Genomic DNA, 21,530 nt, shown 5'->3' on the forward strand with positions numbered 1-21,530 from the left:
CAAAATTAGGTACCGTAATCAGTTATTAATAAAGGTCATGTAATAAGATGTACAGTACCGGCAAGTATTAAATTTGATTACCCATACAATTGACACATACAACAATAATCTGTGTAATATTAAGCAACAATTAGTGTTGTGTCTGGTATTATTTATTGTTTTAGAGTTTGTTACACTAACTAATAGAATTCAAATGTTTTTGGTGTGATGATACAACTAGATGCCTCGAATGAAGAAGAAAACAAAACAAACTAAGCAAAATGATTCGGCTGGAGCAGCTAAATCCAGAAAGGAAAAGGCTCGATTGCGAATGCAAAAGTTAAGGTAAGTGTGGTAGAGTTTTACATTTTCACAAAGAATATTTATAAAAAATAAAATTATTCATGGTGGCAATAGAAGTGTTGAATATTTCTTCTCATATTCCTCTCATCCTCACATTCGCTGTCGCCTATTACACCAAGTTTATTTACTACACACAAGTTCCAAATAAACACTGAAAGATAATTGTATAAGAATTAGACACACATTCATACGTTGCCCATTTTTGGACCATATCTTATAATCACAAATGGAAACTTTGAACTTATTTATCTAAATTATAAAAGACAAGCATATACAGTAAGTTGAAAGTTATTTATCTATTGATTATAATTCCAGATCTTGCGAGACTCCAGATCAGGCGTTTCATCGCCGAATAAAAAACACCCAACGAATGGCCATAAAAAGGTACGTATTATACTGAAAGCTTTTGTTGGAAACAAAAAATTATTATTGTACATTTTGAGTTTACCCATATGCTATAAGCATGGTATCATTTATATCTCTTTTATAAACGGCTTCTATCCATAGGGAAAAATCCCAAAGTAAAAGTTTTAAACTCCAATCTTGAACTAAACCGAGGGTAACTGCTATGCAAATTCTACAAATAATACAAGGACTTTTTTCATACTATAATGAATCTAATTTGTCCCTTTACATGTCATTATTATTTAATTGCTTTTGTGTAATATAGCTCTAATATCTACACAGAAGGCATAACAGTTAATACATTTTAGGTCAACTGAGACACCCAAAGAACAGACAAGGAGAAGAAAAATAGACGCAAAACTTAAAGCCAATATCAGGTAACTTACACAGTTTAAATAATAACATTAATCGTAAAACAACATGACATTGAATAATTTAGTATTCGCAAAAACGCAAATAGAATTTATTGCGTTTATGCTATTTCATAACGTAATTCTATGAACTCTGAAATTAAATGGCTGATTACTTTTCCATTATAATTGTAACAGATTAATAGACAAAATATAAAATTTGAAATGGGCATATATTTTATTTAAACAACAATCTTTCAATTCTTCAATTTCTTTCAATCTGGATGTTTTAATCTCAATTATTTTGAAAACGTAAAAAAAACGTTGAAAAACGCCAATCTAAATACAAGTAAAGGGAATATATTCATATCTTTGTTCTCATTCTAAATCATTCACAGGTTTATCGCTAAACAAATACATTCTCATATCCACTTATCAAATAAGACAATTTTAAAACTGGATTTCTTGCTATAAAAAACAAAAATTAACGTTTTATTAAAAAATAATAAAGCCATATACAGTATGGTAGTTACTTATCAGCGGTTTTATTACATTTTTAATCAAAATATTTTTCAAGGGCTCGAGCAACTTCGATTCAGAGGTTATCTACCCAATCGAAAGTGCTGAAAGCACAGTCCATAATACGACGGTGTTACTCTGAAAAAGAGAAACAGCGCCAGAATCACAAATGGAAACTTTGAACTTATTGATCTAAATTTTAAAAGACAAGCATATACAGTAAGTTGAAAGTTATTTATTGATTATAATTCCAGATCTTGCGAGACTCCTGATCAGGCGTTACATCGCCGAATAAAAAACACCCAACGAATGGCCATAAAAAGGTACGTATTATACTGAAAGCTTTTGTTGGAAACAAAAAATTATTATTGTACATTTTGAGTTTACCCATATCCGTTTTCTTATGTTTACCTTTTTTAAGATAGGTACATAAAGAATATTACTGTTATAATCATACAGTCAAGGGGTATGTTTGTAAAGATTTTTTATGTTGATAATTCTGGAGGGTTGAGTTAAACAAACTAGACCTTTGGTGGTAATACAATTAAAACTGCAATGCTATAAGCTACCTTACGGATCATTGCATAAAGCATTTGCATGTACAGTATCAGAAGATAATTTCTAGCCAAATAAAATTGCAATGAGACTGTTTTAATAGCTTATCACATCTGTCTTTTCCCAGACTTCAGCTTTACCATGAAAGCTACAATTACAACATCTTCATACAAGGCAAATTTGGCAAAGTTTTAAATGGTTCCGTGTTTCCTTCCATGCTATAAACGGCTTCTATCCATAGGGAATAATCCTGAAGTAAAAGTGTTAAACTCCAATCTTGAGCTAAACCGAGGGTAACTGCTATGCAAATTCTACAAGTAATACAACATACAAGGTCTATTTTCATACCATAAAGAATCTGACTTGTCCCTTTACATGTACCATTATTATTTCATTACTTTTGTGTAATAACTCTAATATCTACACAAAAGGCATTACAGTTAATACATTTTAGGGCTACTGAAACACCTTAAGAACAGTCAAGGAGAAGAAAAACAGAGGCAATCATTAAAGCCAAAATCAGGGGAACATTAAATATAAAACAAAATGACATTGAATAATGCAATATTTGCATACAATTAAATTAAACTAACCATGTATACACGCTATTTATTATCCTGATTATTACACACAAATTACAAATAAATTGTGATTAAAGAAAAATAGTAAAGTAATATACAACGGTAAGTTTATCAGCGGTTTTATTACATTTTTAATCAAAATATTTTTCTAGGGTTCGAGCAACTTCAATTAAGAGTACACAATTGAAAGTGCTGAAAGCACAGTCCATAGTGCGACGGTGTTACTCTGTAAAAGAGAAACAGCGCCACTCGACTGTTAGGATACTTCGCTCTCTTCGGGGTACAAACACAGCACATTTCCGGACAATGCCTCACCGCCCTCAGATAAGGGAACAGTCTGAAGCTTTGGAGCAGTTGTTCGAAGAGACGATGCTCTCTGTGGATTGGCAGACATGTTTCCAATGTCAAAGGTCTGTCCTTAGCCATAGGAAAAAACGCTGTGGGAAGCGTTGTAGCCAGTTTTCAGCTGTCAATGACATGGACCCGGGGCCAGTTCCGGATGAACTGACTGGCTTGACTTATCTTGAGCAGCAGCTGATTGCGAGAGTGCATCCTGTTGTCAGTGTCTACCGGATCAAGGGACACCAACTAGGCTACAGCGGCAACGTCATCAACTTCCCACAAGCGGTTGAGGAGTTTGCGGCAGTTCTGCCTCACCGTATCACCAGCTTGTCTGCTGTGATTGTTGTGCGGATGAGGAACAGTGCCACTGACTACGTGGACTTCCATGTTAGGGCCAGTAAGGTAAATATCAATTACTTTTAGGGGTCCCTTGAGCAAACGGCACATTTTTGTATAATGTTCATATTTGTTTTCATTAGCAGTTACAGACAACATACTTTGGTTTACATTCCATTTAATAATCTAACAAACTTATTATTTTGAAATAGGATATAGATGAACCCTCATAGAAATACGAAGATGAATTCATGCAATATGTAAAACTAAAAATAAAAATAAGATAGACAGTGTTCTTCTTCTGTCTTATTCTAAATTATTCACCAGCTTCCCGATAAAGACCTAATGCAAAGCTAAAATATGCCAAAATAATGTTGTTTTTTTATACTCAGCTGGAATTGGATTGCTATAAAGTTAGATGGATATAATTCATACATTTTTTATAGCTTAATCTTGTTGGTCCAGCATTCATATTTGTGTTGTTTTAAAAACAAAAGTGTGCCTTTGATTTTATTAGGTTGTCCAGCCAGAGGGGAGTTAATAATTACTAAAGAAGGCTCGGTTATTCTGGTGCTTTATTTAAGTACAAGTAGGCACGTTTTAAGAAAGATCAGACTATGACGTGGTGTAATTATTAAAAAACATTACATAACAATTATTAATGAAAGAAAATTGATAGTTAAATTATTGATTCAATAGGTCAAGAAAGCCCTTATGTGGCTCAAGCAGAATAACCGATATTATTTTGATATCACAATATCTGATGAGAACATGGCGTTACTGCCTGAGGATGGGGACGCTTCAGCATTTCTGCCTTCATTTTTTGATGCATCAGAAGGGGAGTCAGAAAATCAGGATGCTTTGGAAAATGAGGTATTATTATATTTTTATTTAAAATCCGATCTGATTAATGAGATAAGCTTATTTTGCATTTACTAATATTTGGGTTAGAAGTATTAGTACAGTACTTTAACACCATGGTAAGATTTTGTTTATAATTTTACTTTTCCCATGATTGTTACGAAAAAATATTAACATGAAGTCATACCTTTGCATAAGAGAATAATCTTTATAAAACAATTATTTATCAGATTTTTTTGTGTATAGTAAATCCACTAGACTGGTGAATATTCTTTAGGAGTGATTGCATATCATAATTTAAATGTATTATTTTGTAATTATTTCATGCATTTTTTCTAATAAAGGGGGTTAGTTTAAAAAAGTAGTAAAGAACTGCAAGAAATAAACAATTAAATTTTAAACTAACTTAAAAATATAAATTTATACAGGTAATAGAAACTAGCGTTCCCAGTATGACGACACCTCACCAGGATGCCCAAGTTGCGGCTGTTCTGGATTGGCCTCCCATCGGCAGTAACCCAATTGAGGAATTCAGGACTCCGGGCTACATTACACAAGCATTTCCAGCATTGTTCCCGACTGGAAATGCAGATTTATCTAATCCTCGAGAGAGTAAGATTTCCCCAACTGAGTACTTCAAGCACCTCATGCTCTTTCATGACCACCGATTTGCCAATGATCCTCGGTTCAGGTTAGTAGTCAAACAGTTTCTAGATTTTGAGTCATTTTTCCTAATAATTGTCTTCAATCAGAATAACCAGGTTAATCATGCCACTATAAGTAAACCTCAGAAAATACGAGGAATATTATATTTTTTGCCAATAAAAAACCTGACTAATATTTTTTGTAAAAATTCACATGTTTAAAATGGTAGGTTCTGTAAAGTAAATCCATTGCAATTTAAGAAAAAGGAAGTAACCCATGATCCCCGTCGTAACATATATACAATAGAACATTTGATTATAGAAATTAAATATTTTTCAATAAATACAAATATGTATATAGAATGTTCTTTTGAGAAATGATTAATTTATGGTACACAATTCCCTCAAATAAAAACCTCTGCTCACACAATCCTGACCTAACTCAAACTGAAGTAATTTAACAGTAGTTTATAAAATGCATAATTGACAGTTTTCTCTTAGATATTAAAGTCAAAGGTAAATATCACGTAAGTGGTAACACAAAGTATACCAAGTGCAAGTCTTTTGATATTTTCAAAATATTTGTAACGTTTGAAATTGTTATTATAAGTCTGTGTAATTTGTTTTAAAGGTTTTTTGCCCTTAACTCGGAAATGAGGTGGAGCGCCCTTAGATCTGGCAATTTGTTTGTACGGCGGCATGAGGAGTTGATTGGGAAATCAATCAAAGATCTAAAAGAAATGATGAAGCGAGATCCATCCATCGTGAAAAAAATTATGTTTTATGCAAACAAGCTAAGAGGTAATTGGCGTTATTTAGTCAACTTTATAATTATTATCTATACAAAGCTTTACTTGCAACAGCCTTAAAAATTTGTCAGTCACTGACTACACATAGATGCATGACAATGTTTCCGTACCATATTTTTAACATATAGAAATTCAAACATTTATGCATAGCATATTCGCTCTTAGTATCTTGTAAGGAATATTCATTCTTTATTCCGTTTACCAATTGAATAATAAGGGATTAATATGACTTTTGTTTCTAAAACTTATGGAATTGATCAAGATTTTGTATTACCAATCTGAATACTGTAGTAGCTTTACAATCATCTGAAAAATGTTTTTAATATTTACATTAGTTTGGTTAATCAAGTAATAAAAAAGTTCATTACTTTATTTTAATTAACCTATATCATGTTAAAACAGAAGTATTGCAATATTAAAATAAATAGTTTACTTTAAGGTTATCAAATTACAGGTACTCGGCCCTACTGGCGAGCTCGGCTGGGTGAGCTTCTCGACATGGAAGCACAGCTTGGCCTGCCCACAGTGTTTTTAACACTGAGTGCCGCTGACCTTCACTGGCCAGATATTTCTCGAATTTTTGGCAATGTTGAGGCAACTGATCTTGAAAGACGTCGACTTGTGGCAGATAACCCACTTACGCCAAGTTGGTTCTTTTACGAAAGAACAGAATTCTTTCTCGACCAAATTCTCTCGAGGCAGCTTGGTGTGAAGGACTTCTGGCGACGATACGAGTGGCAGCATCGCGGAAGCCCACACATCCACATGCTTCTGTGGCTGAAGGATGCGCCCGATGTCACTCGACTATCACAGATGACAGAGGAGGAATTAAATCAGGTTGTTGGGTGAGTATTGATCCTTAATATTGAAAAATTAAAATCAACAATTTAACTTGTTTATTTATGAAAATGTGTGATATAGTATTTCCATGTTAAAAACTGCATCCAAAACTAAAACTTTTTTATTTTTTTGTAATAAACTTTAGTTCAAGTATAAGATTGCGGCAAAGATGCTAATAGTGTTAGACTTTTAAAAGTTAGTGCTTTCCCCATACGCTTTAATTTACACAAATTGATACAGAAATTTATGTTTTTATATGTGATATTAAATATACCCCCGCCACAGCAAACCTGCAGACTAAGCGAATTTCCGTTTGCCTGATTGGATTTACACTCAAATGTCTCTTTAAAATTATCACTTTTATTCCCTATTAAATATTTTTAGTTTAACGAGTACCTACTTAGGTTTGCTGCTACCAGAAGGATAAAAATGTTTTTTTGCTGTTAAACGGTAATACTGTGGTTTAATAAGAAATGAATGTATTTTCCAAATTTAATCAAAATATGTTCATAAACAAACAAACTATAACAGTTAATTTATTCTCCATAAGAATAGCATGGGAATTTTAAATTTACATTTTTTTTGAATTTTCTCCATAACCATTAGGCGCATAATAACGCTTCAATATACTAAATTATTTGTTTTTTTTAAGCTCTACATAATAATTTGGAATGAATTGTGAAATTTTGTGTTTTTAAGGTCGAAAATGGGAAAAACCTATTTTTACCCCATAGGCCCCCGTCCCCATAGTCCAATCACGCTGGTTCGCGAACTCGTTCGAATAAATGTAGGTTTACACGTTTGTACCAAATTTCATCAAAATCGGATCATTTTTGTTTGAGTCGAGTTTTTGTGCTAACGGACACACACACACATATATATATATATATATGAATTCGAACGGATGGTTTTTTTGGCCTCTAGGGAGCTCAAAACAATAAAGTAAATCGGTCCCAGGTCCAGGTCTTACCATTAGTACTACGGTAATAGCTTATTCCCTATATGGGAAATTCACTAATACACACTATCAAGTTATTTAACTATTCTGTTATAATAGGTGAGGTATTTGAAAGCAACTGTTACAAACAAAATATTATAATACAAATATTAAAAAAAAAACATTTGAATAGAAAAAAATCATATAACCATAACACAACTAGACATTCCATCCCCATTTTAAAGTTGTCGCCAGCTTTTTAATCAAATTTGTCTTAGTTGATGTGAGCAACCTACAGATTGTGCTGGTATAAATTACTGATTTCTGCTGATTACACGGCTGGTTTTTACCAAGTAAAACTAATGGAATGACTTGTAATGAACTGTAGCAACTGTTATGACCCAGCAACTTCTGTATCCAATACTCAATGCTATAACGATCATTTTCTTTAGGTATTTCGACAACCTGATTTGTACCATGAATCCGGGGCTCAACACTCCACTTGCAGAAATACATCCATGTCGGAAACGGTTGTTGGAAGTGGAAGACCGGCAAGTGGATCTCTCAGAATTGGTGAATAAAGTACAGCGACACACCCGCTGCTCTACCAGTTATTGTCTCCGAAAAAATAAAAGGACAAACCAATTAGAATGCCGGTACAAATTCCCATTTGACCTCAGTGACATAACCCACGTTTACACCAATGAGAAGGGAGTCATGGAACTTGTAACTAAGAGAAATGACGCCCTTCTTAATAAATATAACCCGTGGACGTTGCAGTTGTGGCGAGCCAACATGGACATCACGGCTGTCATGTCCAAAGATGCCTTCCTCAACTATATGGCAAAATATGCCAGTAAATCGGAGGTAAGAAAAAATTCAAATATAATATTTTTTACAATGACATATTCCTAAAGTCTTGTACAAGTAATGTTTGCTTAAGTATAATATATGTATATATGCTTTCTTGCACAATTATCTTAATAAATGTCTTTGGGTATTTCCTTCAATTGCTGAAACTCACTAATTTACTAAAATTTTAATTTGAAAACTTGTAATGAAAATTTAAACAAAGATTAACTAATATAAATTTTATTATAACATGGGCTAGGTTATAAGTTTTTAAATGACACCTTGATCATAAAAATATAATAAGTAAACGGAGTAAAAAAGGATTTAACAGATAAAACCCCTAATGAATAAAAAATATACGTAAAAATTATACATAATATGATTTACTTTTAATTGCCATTATACAATGTTCATCCCTTAAAAATTGGTACCATAAGGTTTGCATAGATTTTTATATTTTAACAATATTGTTAATTTATTATTATTATTGTTATTATTGTAGGTCAAATCTAAAACAATGGCAGAAATGTTTGAGAACATTCTAACTAAAGTAGATGACACTGAGCCCGCAAGGAAGGCTGTACAGAAGCTATTGGTGCAAACTTGTAGCGAGAGAGACTTCTCAAGCCAAGAAGTTCTCCATCTAACAACTGGGAAAAAACTATTTTCTGCATCAAGGGCTTTTGTAAAACTGAATTTCGGAGGAGGAGAGTGGATCCCTGCTAGAGTACATCAAGAGCCGACAAGTGAACATGTAGTAAGTGTATTAAATTATTAAATTACTGATCAAACAGATATAGAAAAAAACATAATGATAATTTTATTGATATGTTTTAATTAACTGGTATAGAAAATAAATATTACATAAACCTTTTAATTTTAGGTGAATAATGTGCTTAAGAAAAGTGTTATTTAGGTTTGTCAAATGCCAAATTTTCTCACAACAACATTGATATTACGGTATTTATTTTTGTTATAACAAATGATAAGATTTTTTAAATTAAGATATCTATATACAATTATTTATTGAAAAGCTATTTCTAATAACTAATCGTCAAAATTATGTTAAAAAGTAAATGTTAAATATTCAACGATATGAAATTTTAAATTGAAAGTTTTAACACAAACAAACTGTTTACGTATTTAAATTAGTAACAGTTAAAAATCGTAGTTTTCACAGCAAATAAAATAAATACAATAGTTGTAATGAACACTCTTAAAAGGTCAATCATATATTTAATTTCCTTTTCTAGGATGAACACGTTAACACCTCTCTCATAGAAAAGTACATCAAACGTCCTCTGGAGTTAGAGAATGTTTCACTATGGGATGTGGCAAGTTTATTTGTTCCAAAGAGGCAAGGAGCGTGGACTCGTCGTCGTGCCCCAGCTATTGTTAGCGTCTTCCCTCGAAGGAAGATAACCTCTGATCCTTCATTGAGGGAGGCCTTCTTTCGACAGGAAGTGCTCCTTAAGGTCCCTTGGCGAGATGAAAATGTAGCAAAAGGTATTACAATCTATATAACCACAGTCAATAATCATGATAATTGTAATCACCTAAATTTTAATGTTTTATATAGTACTAGCAGAGTACCTGTCCTTTGTACGGGGTAGGAATACAAGTTAGAATGCTCATTGTAGTTAAACTCGTGCTTTGCGTCTGCAAAGGGAGAGGAAAATGTTTGAATATTTGGTTATTTTAATTAATAGCATGATATAGTATAGCACATCTACAATAGCCATAATGTTCCATTTCTGCCCCTGAACAATAAAAAAATTGAAATTCTCATTTTTTAGAACTTTTTGATGCTAACTGAATACAAACCCAGCAGCACAATATACACCCAGCACCTGAGCACAATATACCAAAGAAGCGCAATGTCTTTATATAAAATTCGGTCTTGAAATATTTGAATTTTGGATGGGTTCAAATTAGATGATAATTCAAACTAATAGTGCTGCACCCTGTTGATATACCTTATAACTTTTTAATGCTATTTAATATCATAGAACCAACTTCTGTAGTTGAAACAGTCAACAAAATTATTTTGTTCCTTTTAAATGGGAATACTCATAAGGTTAACATGGGAAATTACAGATCCACTGGGGCTTCGCCCAAAAGTATTTTTGAGATAAGAATAGTCTATATGTTAATCGGGAATGTAAGCTATCATCATACCAAATTTCAGCCCAATCCAATCAGTATTTTTCACAATTACTTGTCACAAAAATCAATCCATCCATACATATATCCAAACAGTCTCACTTATATTATTATTAGGATAGAATTTGTATATTGCTACATTCACATCAAACCTGAATTGGTAGTCATGCTTAAATGCTCAACTATGTATTTTAGAATTCTATTAAAAAATATTAACAGAATGCTATTAATATTTGAAAATGGACAACATTTTCATATCTATTTAACACTCAGTGGTTAACTGTCATAATCAGTCGCTGATCTAAGAGTTAAAAACCAACAGTTGAACCAAGATTTAGGGGAAGCTTTGTATGATTTATTTATTAGAAGTAAATGAATGATTACGTTTGATGGAAAATCTGTACTTGTATAGATTTATTTTAAGCTCAATATTTTGAAAATCGGTTGGGTAGAAGCCAAATGAACTAGGAAAATAAATTACCAATCTCCAATAAGAAATGTACAAGGAGGAAGTTGCTTTTGAGCATAAATGTTTGTCAGATAATTAATGCCAATACTTGTTTGCAAATCTGTACGTGTATACCTTTAATTCATGGTCAAAATTATGAAAATCAGCCGGGTAGAAGGGCCGAACCAACTTTTAAAAGAAAAAACCAATAATTTTTAATATATAGGTTTGAGTTAATTTTAAATATTATCATTTATTTGCTTCTTAAAAGTGATTCTATCTTCGTATTTATTGGTTTATATTTAAATTAATAAAACCGTCCACAGTTGTCTTACTTTCTAACCTCAATATTCAAGTATACGGTACTCAATTTTATCCAAAGTTTGCGGGATTTGAGGTAACCACGGTCCCAAAGACTTTCGATAATCGAGAGTGTTACTGTACTCGTACATTAAGATAAAATAATTTTGAGAGTCACGGTTACGGTGTAGCTGATTAATTAATGGAAAAACATTCAAAATCCTATTTAAGAGGTCTTATTTCAATATATAGATTTGTATTGAAGTATATTGATTATATCTCACAATATCAAACTACTGTGCATGTTTAACTACTTAATTTTGGTAGCTACAAAAATGCAGAACTTTTTTTACCAATTTTGTTTCTGGGTATAGAAGAAACTAATTAGTAGTTCGTTTATACTAAAAATGATAGATGTAACTAATTGTTAATCTCATTTTTATCACATTGTTATAGGTACTTTTCAGTCATGGGAAGAAGCATACAATTTCCTCCAAGTTCAAGGAAATCCATCTCTGGATATTCCAATTCCTGATGACGACTATGAAGAAATTCCAGCGTCGCAGGAGGCAATTCCTGGAGACGAATGGATTGCTGTATCAAAAAAAATGCCGAACGGAGGTGTTGATCAAGTAGAGCCTGGGAGGCGCGAAATTGATGTTCAATACAACTGGAACGCCTCATCAGCAATATTTGATGATCCGGCTCTTCTCAGGAAGCATTTGGAATCCTGCAAACGACTTGACATCGAAGTTCCGGAACAACAGTCCACTTCCATAGAATTGAATGCAGAGCAGCGCCAGGTGATAAATTAATTTAAACATTGAGTTTTCATAAAACTTCATTTTCAATTAAAATGAAATGTTCCAATTAATTACAATTACAGTAATATTAATATTATTGTAACAATGTACAGTGCCATGGGTCAAATACTATCTGCGATAAAATCCTTTGATTAAAACCCTTAGAGAAATGGATCCTTGAAAAATTCCTTCATTATTTCTGACAGTAAATAATATAAAGATTTATTTCTTAATTAATAGTATCAATTTGGTTCATAGTTACCACGAGAGTGGTGAAAAAAATCAATACTAAGAAAACATGGAATAACTGAAGTTGGGTTGATAATTTTATTGTTTTATGTTAAATTGAAGTGACTAAATTCCAAGGTATCCAGTAACCACTGACTGTAGATGATAAATTATAAATGTGTAACATAGTGTTTTCTAAAATTTTCCCCTTAATGTTTTTTTTATTATCAATCACATAAAAAACATTTTTAGGTTTTGGCCATTCTTGATAGCCAAATAAGTGCAGAGCTGCATGGATCCCCTAATGATGCCATTCAGTTGGTTATCATACAAGGGAAAGCCGGGTGTGGCAAAAGTACAGTGATTAAGACTATGACATCTCGCCTGAAAGAAACTCCTGGCCTGGGTAGTGCTAGCTATCTGTTGCTCGCCCCCACAGGGTCTGCTGCCCTAAACATCAACGGCAACACAATTCACGCTGCTTTGAGCATACCAGTCAGGACGTCAGGTTACAGACCTCTTGAGGGAGCTGCCAAGAAGAGGTGAGATAAAAAAATTCAATGGATTTGCCTAAATTAACTCAATATATCATAGATTATTGTACAGAAAAATTGTTTGGACATTGATCAATTTATACTTAGTTTAAAATTAAATATAAGCATCAAGGGTGATTTAATTCATAACATTGATAAAAATATACCTTGAAAAATCAAAAACTATTAAAAGTTTAAGTAAACGGATTTTATACTTTTAACCATTGAATTTTGATTTAGGGAAACATCAACTTAGTAGTGTAGATTAGTGTTATATTTCAATTATATACTGAGAAAATCAACAGTGGTAAACACATTACTTTGTCCCAATGTTTATATGACCCAATAATGGGGGAAAAATAAAATAACCTCCTAATATTTAAACATACTGTACATTAATAATATCAGTTAATATAATATTATAGCTTTATGTATATTAAATCTACTATATTATGGCCTAAATCTGCCGATTATAAATATCTGTGTCACATACCTGCGTACTCTATTCCCAAATAAAATGCTATATCTTACTTATTTCTTAATAAATGTTGATAAAACTCGGTATGTAGCTTCATATAGTTGAGATCTCCTTTGCTATGGCTTAAAATCCCTGATATAGCAAATTTACCATGTAGGGAATAAGCTATAGCCCCAGGCAAAAATGATCGAGTTTTGATGAAATTTGGAACGAACTACAAACGTTTAAACATACATTTATTCGAACGAGTTTGCGAACCAGCATGATTGGACTAAGGGAAAAGGGGTTCATGGAAGGTTTTGTGGAGTAAACATTGGATTTCCCAATTTTCAACCCTAAAAACAAAAAAAAATAGCAATTTTTTTTAAAACCATTAAATAGAATAAAAAAAACAAATAACTTAAGTTGGTGTATTGATAATTGTCATGCGCTTAATGGTTATGCGAGAAAAATTAAAAAACTGTAATCATATGGAACATAAATAAACAAATGTAGTTTGCTGTTTTATAGATATATTTTGATAAAATTTAGCATATAAATTTAATTTTTCCTTTAGGCCCTACTATAAACATTTAGTAAAATTACCTCTTCCCTTCTCTGTAGCAGCAAACCTAAGAACTCGTTAAACTATGTTATTTAGATATTGAAAATTAATAATGTCTTTTTAATGAGATATCAACCAGGCAAATGCAAATTTGCTTAATCTGCAAATTTGCTGCAGTGGGGGTATTTCTATTATGTTTACGTTCAACAAAATAAAAAAAATTAAATGCTTTACAGATTCCTTGAAGACATGGATAAGATCCGTTTCATCATCATCGATGAGTATTCGATGATAGGACTTTCACTTTTTGGGATGATAGAGCAAAGATGTGCAGAATCCAAGCCTCAGTGTAACTCTCAGGTAGTAATTTATATAAAAGTTTCATAATGAATTTTGTTTTTGGCATTTACTAATAACATATCACATTGAAAAATTATTATTCAGTTTGAACTATTGTTATTACTCTCCTCAGCCCTATATTGAGTTATACACAGGTTTGGAACTATTGTGATTAAACATTTTTTTCCATCTTCTAACACACATTTTTTTTAAAGTTCAAAATCTTGTTTTTTAATTAAATAAAGAAAATATCAGAAAATATAAGAAAATATATTTTGTGTACCAGAGGTAGAAATGATTAACATTTTAGTATTAGGATTGCATTCTCTATCTCAATTCTGAAAAAATAATATTATTTGAGAATTTTTGGGTTTAAGTGAAATTTAAAGCTCTAATTGTAGTACAATATTAATTACCTATATAGATTGCTTGTGGATATAAAATAAATCTAACCAAACTAGCTGTCCTTGTCTATAATTATTTATTAATTTTTAGATTTTTGGAGGGATTCGTATCTACCTCATAGGAGACATCAGACAGCTACCCCCAGTTGCAAGCAAACCACTCTATTCCCCATCAGCGAAGAGTGAACTTGAAATAAAAGGAGCATTTGCTGTGTCTCAGTTCCAACATGCTGTTGTCTTGACTCAGTCAATGAGACAGACTGATAACACCTTTAGGTAAGCCCATGAATTCGATAAAAAAAACTTTGACAATTATTATTATGGCATTTCATAGTGTAAATATTGAATTATGGCTAAATTGAATAATATTTATTTATTTTTTTTTTGTCCTAAGGACGCTAGGCACGAGCCTGGGATTGTTTTTCACATTACTTCAGGCTAGACCTAGGGGTTGCGGCATTATCACTTAGATAAAATCCATTGGTGACTTGGCGGGGATCGAACCCGGGACCTCAGGGACTCAAGTCCCGCGCTCTAACACTACGCCAGCTCGCTCCCCAAATTGAATAATATTAAGTATTTCATACTAGCGGCTGACCCCATGCCTTGCAACGGGATATAAAGCACTACTTTATGGACAATACTTGAAACATTTTGGTTAAACTGAAACAGCTACTTACATATTAGTAAACAGATTTCTGTGAAGCATTCTGTGGAAACAGTGTGGCACTATTTCAAATTATGACTAATGCAGAGTTTTGTGATTATTCAAACCTACAAAACAGTTGGTGAATGTAATCATATGCTTAAATTATATTTACTTGTAAACATTGTCATTCCAAAAGTCTGACACTGGACCTCTTAAAAATCTCTGGGTTTCGGAGTCCATATGTCATATACATACAAACGCACTTCGTTTTTTGTAGATGTAGATTTCGACACCAGCATGGCAACCTATAAGGCCCATGTCATTTATTTTAAATTAATTTTATGTGCTTATTTTTGCCTTTATCATTAAAGAGATTCTGCACATCTACAGTAAAATATCTTTCTAACAATATGCGTAGATGTTCCCTGCGATGCAAACGAGCTGAGAAAAAAAATATAAAGAGATTTTCTTGCCTATTAATATATAGATGATATGTATTAATAATATATAACAATTTCATGTAGACTATGGAAATTCTTAATTTTTTAATGTGTATGTCATATAAGCATTTCATATATAAGTATACTGTGACTCTTTACTAAAAAAAAAAAAATAAAATAACATAGTTTTGAGAACAACAATAAACCATTACATAATTTATAATTATTTTTTATAGGCAAGCCCTTGACGAGGTTGCCAGGGGTCGTTGCACGGTCGCAACATATGCAGTTTTCAGTAACCGCTTTTATATCAACTTGACAGAAGAAGAACGACGAAACTTCAACGATGCCATTCACATATTTTCCCTGAGAATGACGGCTAAAGCTTTCAACCTAAACCGACTACTAGGCCTGCATTCCCCAGTAGCTCGCATCCCTGCTAAACACAACAACTTGGTGGCAAGTCAGGGAACTAGCGATGACGCTGGAGGTCTCCAGAAGGTGATCTACCTCGCGGAAGGAGCTTTAGTTGTGCTCAAGGCCAACTTGTGGGTGGCTTCTGGGCTCGTCAACGGCGCCATCGGCGAAGTCGTGGCAATTGTATATGAGTCTGGAAAATCCACCCCAAATGATCTACCAATAGCTGTCATGGTGAATTTCGCCAATTATTCTGGACCGAGGATGCAGCGAGATACATTTCCGATCTCTCCGATAATAAGATCATGGAAGAAAGGAAATGCAACTTGCACAAGAGAGCAGATTCCTTTGGATTTGGCATGGGCATGCACAGTCCACCAATCTCAAGGCCAAACATACGACCGGGTAAGTTGTCATTTGATTTTAGGCAAAATATAAATTATAATCTAAAAATAAATAGCTATAATGTATTTTTATTATATACATGACAATTATTACATATTACATACATGTTAATACTATGGCAATTCTTCAATGGGTTTAAATTTAAAGGCAATAGTATTTATCAATCTACAGTTACGTTTGCATTTAATTTGCTAGGTTCGTATAACTAGACAATTCCATATACTATAATTACTATAATTTATGGTGCACGTCCAAATAATTTCTAACATTTACAGTTTGATTTACTATTCATAATTCCTGTACCTGCTTTATAAATCCGTTAAAATATACCAACATATATTAAGTTTCCATTTCAGTATATAAATAAATTACTTTTATTATTTTTCAATCATCTAAATTTCAAACATTAGGGCCTGGATAAGGTTTGCCAGAGTGTATTTCAATAGCAAAAATAGGTCTATGTGTTGTTTACGAGTAATAACAATCTACATATATAAAATCATGTAAAGTTTATCAAAGAATCTGTTTTCCAAACAAGAAACTAATAACTTTTAGACTTATATAATATAAATGAAATATGTAAAATTTATCGTAAAATATTTAAAATCATACCTCCTCAACTGAGCTCAATCAAAATATAATCGACAAGTCTATAAAACCCCCATTTTATTGAATTTCCCTTTAGGACAAGAATCTATTACCGTAGGTTGTGTGGTAAGCCTTTAAGATTGAAACCGTTATACATATTCGTTTTGAAGCCAATATATGCCAAAAAACACTATTAGTTCATTTTAATATGTATATGACTGTATATATATTGTCAGTCAGCACAATAGTAATCATGAGAATAGTTCGTTAAAATTTTAAACGTCTAAAATAACAGATGCTTAGAGATTCAACTTTCTAACAGAAAAGTTAAAATGAATTATTTGGTTTTTATGTAATAATTTTAAATTATTATTAGGTTGTCGTGGACTTGGGGCGTACAGAGTTCACGATCGGTCTCTCCTACGTTGCTCTCTCTCGCTGCAAGACGTTGGATGGATTGGCAATCAATCCACCATTTATCAGAAAGCGACTGGATGATTTGCATCATAAGAATTCTTTGAAGGTTAGCACTTTTGTGATGAAATAATATTATAGATATAAATAAACTATTTTCAAATTTTATAAACTTAATAAAGAGTAACATTTGTAATTAAAATAATCATTAAAACAAGTAGGTGCCTATTAAAAATAAATATAAATATAGCAAGTTTATTATACTTTCATTACCTATCAAAATGAATTTTTTGTGGAATGATAATCTCAAACCCCCATGATCATGAAATATTTTAAAAATAATAAGAATGTAATAAAGTTTTATTATATTGCAATATTTTACCATCAGGACAAACTGCAAGCAGAGGGTAACATCATGAAGATGGCTCAGGGTTTGCCCTTTCGGTTGTCATCATTTATACCTGTGAGGTGTCCACAACCACCTGCACCTGCTCCATCCCCACCATCTTTACCTGCTCCACAACCACCACCTGCACCTGCTCCACCACCACCACCTGCACCTGCTCCACCACCACCACCTGTACCTGCTCCACCACCACCACCTGCACCTGCTCCACCACCACCACCTGCACCTGCTCCATCCCCACTTCACCGACCCAAGACTCCTGCTCCACCACAACCTTCTGCACTGCGGGAAGAGACAGTCAGAGTACACGAGGGAATTGTGACCGTTGTCGTGATGCCCGGCGACGGTCATTGCCTTTTCTCGGCTGTCCTTCACCAGCTTGGACTCTCTTCCCCCATTAACCCCAATCATATGGAATTCGTCAAAAATTTACGAAAAAGGGTTGTGGAGTATATTCGTCAGCAGGACTTGCATTCCGGTACATAAATATAACAATCAAACTAAATATACTGTAATATGTATTTAAATTAGGTAAAAAGAAATAATTAGCTGAATATCTAGCCACAATTCAAATTCAAATGCGACCACTAATAAAAATGCAAAATATTATATAAATACATCCCTTGCAGCAAACCTGTATACTCAGCGAACTTTAATTGATTGAATTAATAATTTAAATAAATATTCAAATCAAGTTTTGTCATTGTATGTTCATGAAAAAACGTACAGAAAAATTCCCTAAAATAATAACAAGCTGCTAACAAAATTCAAAACACCCCTGTTTTAGCACACCTGCAGTATACATGAATTTCTATTTGCCTGTTTTAATTTTCAATTCAATCTATTTAAAACACATTAGGTTTAACAATTACCTAGGTTTACTGCTACAAGCAGGGTAAAAAGGTGTATTGTTAGTAAAATATTAATAGCTTGGTATAAATTAAACAAATATGCAAAGTTTGATCAAAATTTTTCGATAAACCAGCAAACTATAACAGTTTTACTTATTCTCAGCAGAATAACCTTTAGAGTTTTAAATAATTTTTTTAAAAATTTTATCCATAAACAACAGTCGTAAATAAAACTTCAATATAGCACATTAAATTAGTTTATTACTAATAATTTACTTAAATAACTAATTAATTATTACTTAATTTATTTATTTAGTCTATTCAGAATAGTTTGTAAAGAAATCGGATTTTTTAAAATTTGAAGGTCAAAAATTAGAACCCCCACTTTTACCTTATTCAACCCCTTTAAAACCCCATTACCATGGTCCGATCATGCTGGTTCAAGAACCTGTACAAAGTTTTATCAAAATCATATTAATTTTCCTCGAGATATTGTGCCAACGGGCACACATACTTGGGGAAATTCGCTAAAAGGGAATTTCATGGTATAATTCAACTCAACTATATGAAACATCATAACAAGTTTTAAAAAATAAGGGAGATCCTAGAACTTTTCTTTATTTTCTATTGGGTCATTGAGACAGTTTAGTGTGTCTACCTTTATCAATATCCTGTTGCCACTCGACAATAAACTTGAGTTTTTCTATAATTTATTCAATTATAGGGCACACACAGATATTACAAACAATAAATAGATTATGACATACACATCTTGATTTTAGCAAATTTCCCTATAGAAAAGTCAGAAGTAGCTAATACTGTAAGTGGGATGATAAGACCTGGGTCCGGGACCGATTTACTCTTTTATTTTAATGTCCCTAAAGGCCAAAAACACCATTCGTTTGAATTATATATAAATTGATATATGTATATACATATAGATTTAAATATATATATGCGTACGTGAACACAATAACTATTTTTTCAGATCTTGATGAAATTTGGTTTAAAGTGTAAGGTGGGATAAACTTGAATAGGTTTGCCGATCTGCATGATCGGACCATGGGAACGGGAGTTTATGGGGTAAAAATTGAGTTTTGCCACTTTTACAATATACCTTGTTATATAAAAAAATCAACAAACTTCGAAAAAACGAAATGCAATTATATAGAAATTTTATTTGATAAAATTAAATTTAATATAGGGCTAATCAACATTAGACCTTAAGTATAACATTATTGTATCGATATTAAATAAAATTACTTAAAATTATTAGGTTTAATAAAAGTTTAATGTTACAGGCCTTTGGCGCGCACAGCTGGAGGACTCTATAAGTGCCAACTTGACGAAATATCCAGCAGTGCGAAATGGAGTTATTGTTCCTTGGGAGGAAAGGTTGAATTGCTTCCTGGAAAATCTTTCTGTGGACGAGTGGGGTGGCACCGAAACCATTGTGACCATCGCTCAATTGCACAATATAACACTTACAACATATTTCGAAGACGGTGGTGATGGTTTTCGGTGTCAAAGGATCATCTCAGGGGGGGAGAGTGATAGGGAAATTGCTATAGTGTACCGGCTCGCAGCTGTTAGGGGATGTGCTGGCCCTGTGAGTCGAGTGCACTATGACAGTTTAATTTGTTTTAATTAAGTGAGTTTGTATATACGTATATTTTAAACTATTTATATATATATATTTATTTTTATTATTTATTGCTGTATTATTATTTTTGTAATTTGGTTAAATAACCAATATTAAACATTAATTGGATAGTTTCACTACAATCATTTTATTTCAGTTTAACAGTTTTAAATTCATTGGCAATTTCAAATTACTTGTAGCTTTCAAAAGTATGGAAAATGGTATTACCAATTTGAAATACTGTAATGTGTTACAAAATCAAAAGGTTATAGCTAAAATTTTATGAAATTTCTGAACACATTGCCATTTTCAAAGTAAAGAACAATCCCCATAATTGTCAAGCAATATCGCTACAATGTAAAGTAATTAAAACAAATGACTCCAGATTTGAAAATAATGACTTAAGTTTTATTTGAAATAAGAAGAATAATATTACACACACTTGAAATCTTAGTAGGCCTATTTATGCTCTTACTGTACATAAGGGTATAATTGTAAGAGTAAAATTGTGTTAATAAAATAGTTTGTAACATAATCATTTTACAAAATCCTGTATTTTTGTGAAAAATTATTATTCCAAGTTCTTTATTCTTTGACAAATTAATATAACCATTGACAACAATTAATAAACGGTTACAATATTATATTATTCTTTGTTTCAAAATAATTATCTATGTGTGTGTATATTATGAAAGAAACATATACAAAAATATAAAAATTGTTGTACTAATGCACATTAAAATAACTATTCTGAGTTCACTCATCCCGTTACGCGCAGAATAAGCGTACTCCTAGTAGCTAAAAGATCATTTAATTACAAAATATAGTGTTACATAAAGCACAACTGATGGGGTTATTAACTATATCATAGATAAACTGTGGATATAAACACTATCCAAATTAACACATAAACACAGCACTTCTATTAGTTTATTGTCTAATAGTAATGTTCTAAACTAAAAGTTTGTAATGTGCCTAGTGACGCTCGAATTCAGTTAAACAGAAGATATAAATGCACCCGACGCACCTGGGGCAAATGTCACAATCCAGAACTAATTAGTCTGGCCTTGAATTACCTTTATTATCTAGGTGTCTTCTTGTGCAC

General features: G+C 32.4%; 1 protein-coding gene across 1 annotated transcript; it reads left to right on the forward strand.

The window, feature by feature from the left end:
* The first annotated feature begins 220 nt into the window (after window positions 1-220).
* Window positions 221-20,434, forward strand: LOC128984113 (uncharacterized). Its single transcript, XM_054403397.1, has 19 exons — window positions 221-324; window positions 1,056-1,124; window positions 1,871-1,939; window positions 2,905-3,496; window positions 4,130-4,303; window positions 4,720-4,982; window positions 5,567-5,736; window positions 6,199-6,589; window positions 7,974-8,388; window positions 8,876-9,130; window positions 9,627-9,879; window positions 11,741-12,087; window positions 12,568-12,857; window positions 14,107-14,230; window positions 14,705-14,889; window positions 15,939-16,524; window positions 17,489-17,635; window positions 17,915-18,410; window positions 20,085-20,434. Exons 1-19 carry the CDS (start codon window positions 221-223, stop codon window positions 20,432-20,434), a joined length of 5,280 nt encoding a protein of 1,759 aa, XP_054259372.1.
* Window positions 20,435-21,530: the final 1,096 nt, after the last annotated feature.

The sequence above is a fragment of the Macrosteles quadrilineatus genome, unplaced genomic scaffold, assembly GCF_028750875.1.
Source record: "Macrosteles quadrilineatus isolate MER2022 unplaced genomic scaffold, UCM_ALF_1.0 Scaffold_2__2_contigs__length_208266976, whole genome shotgun sequence".
In the NCBI taxonomy this organism is placed as follows: Eukaryota; Metazoa; Arthropoda; class Insecta; order Hemiptera; family Cicadellidae; genus Macrosteles; species Macrosteles quadrilineatus.

Bases quoted from the DNA above. Each gene is read 5' to 3' on its own strand.
- LOC128984113 (XM_054403397.1), top strand. From the start codon at position 221: ATGCCTCGAATGAAGAAGAAAACAAAACAAACTAAGCAAAATGATTCG. The intron at 325-1,055 runs GTAAGTGTGGTA...AATACATTTTAG, and splicing joins TTGCGAATGCAAAAGTTAAG to GTCAACTGAGACACCCAAAG. The intron at 8,389-8,875 runs GTAAGAAAAAAT...TTATTATTGTAG, and splicing joins AATATGCCAGTAAATCGGAG to GTCAAATCTAAAACAATGGC.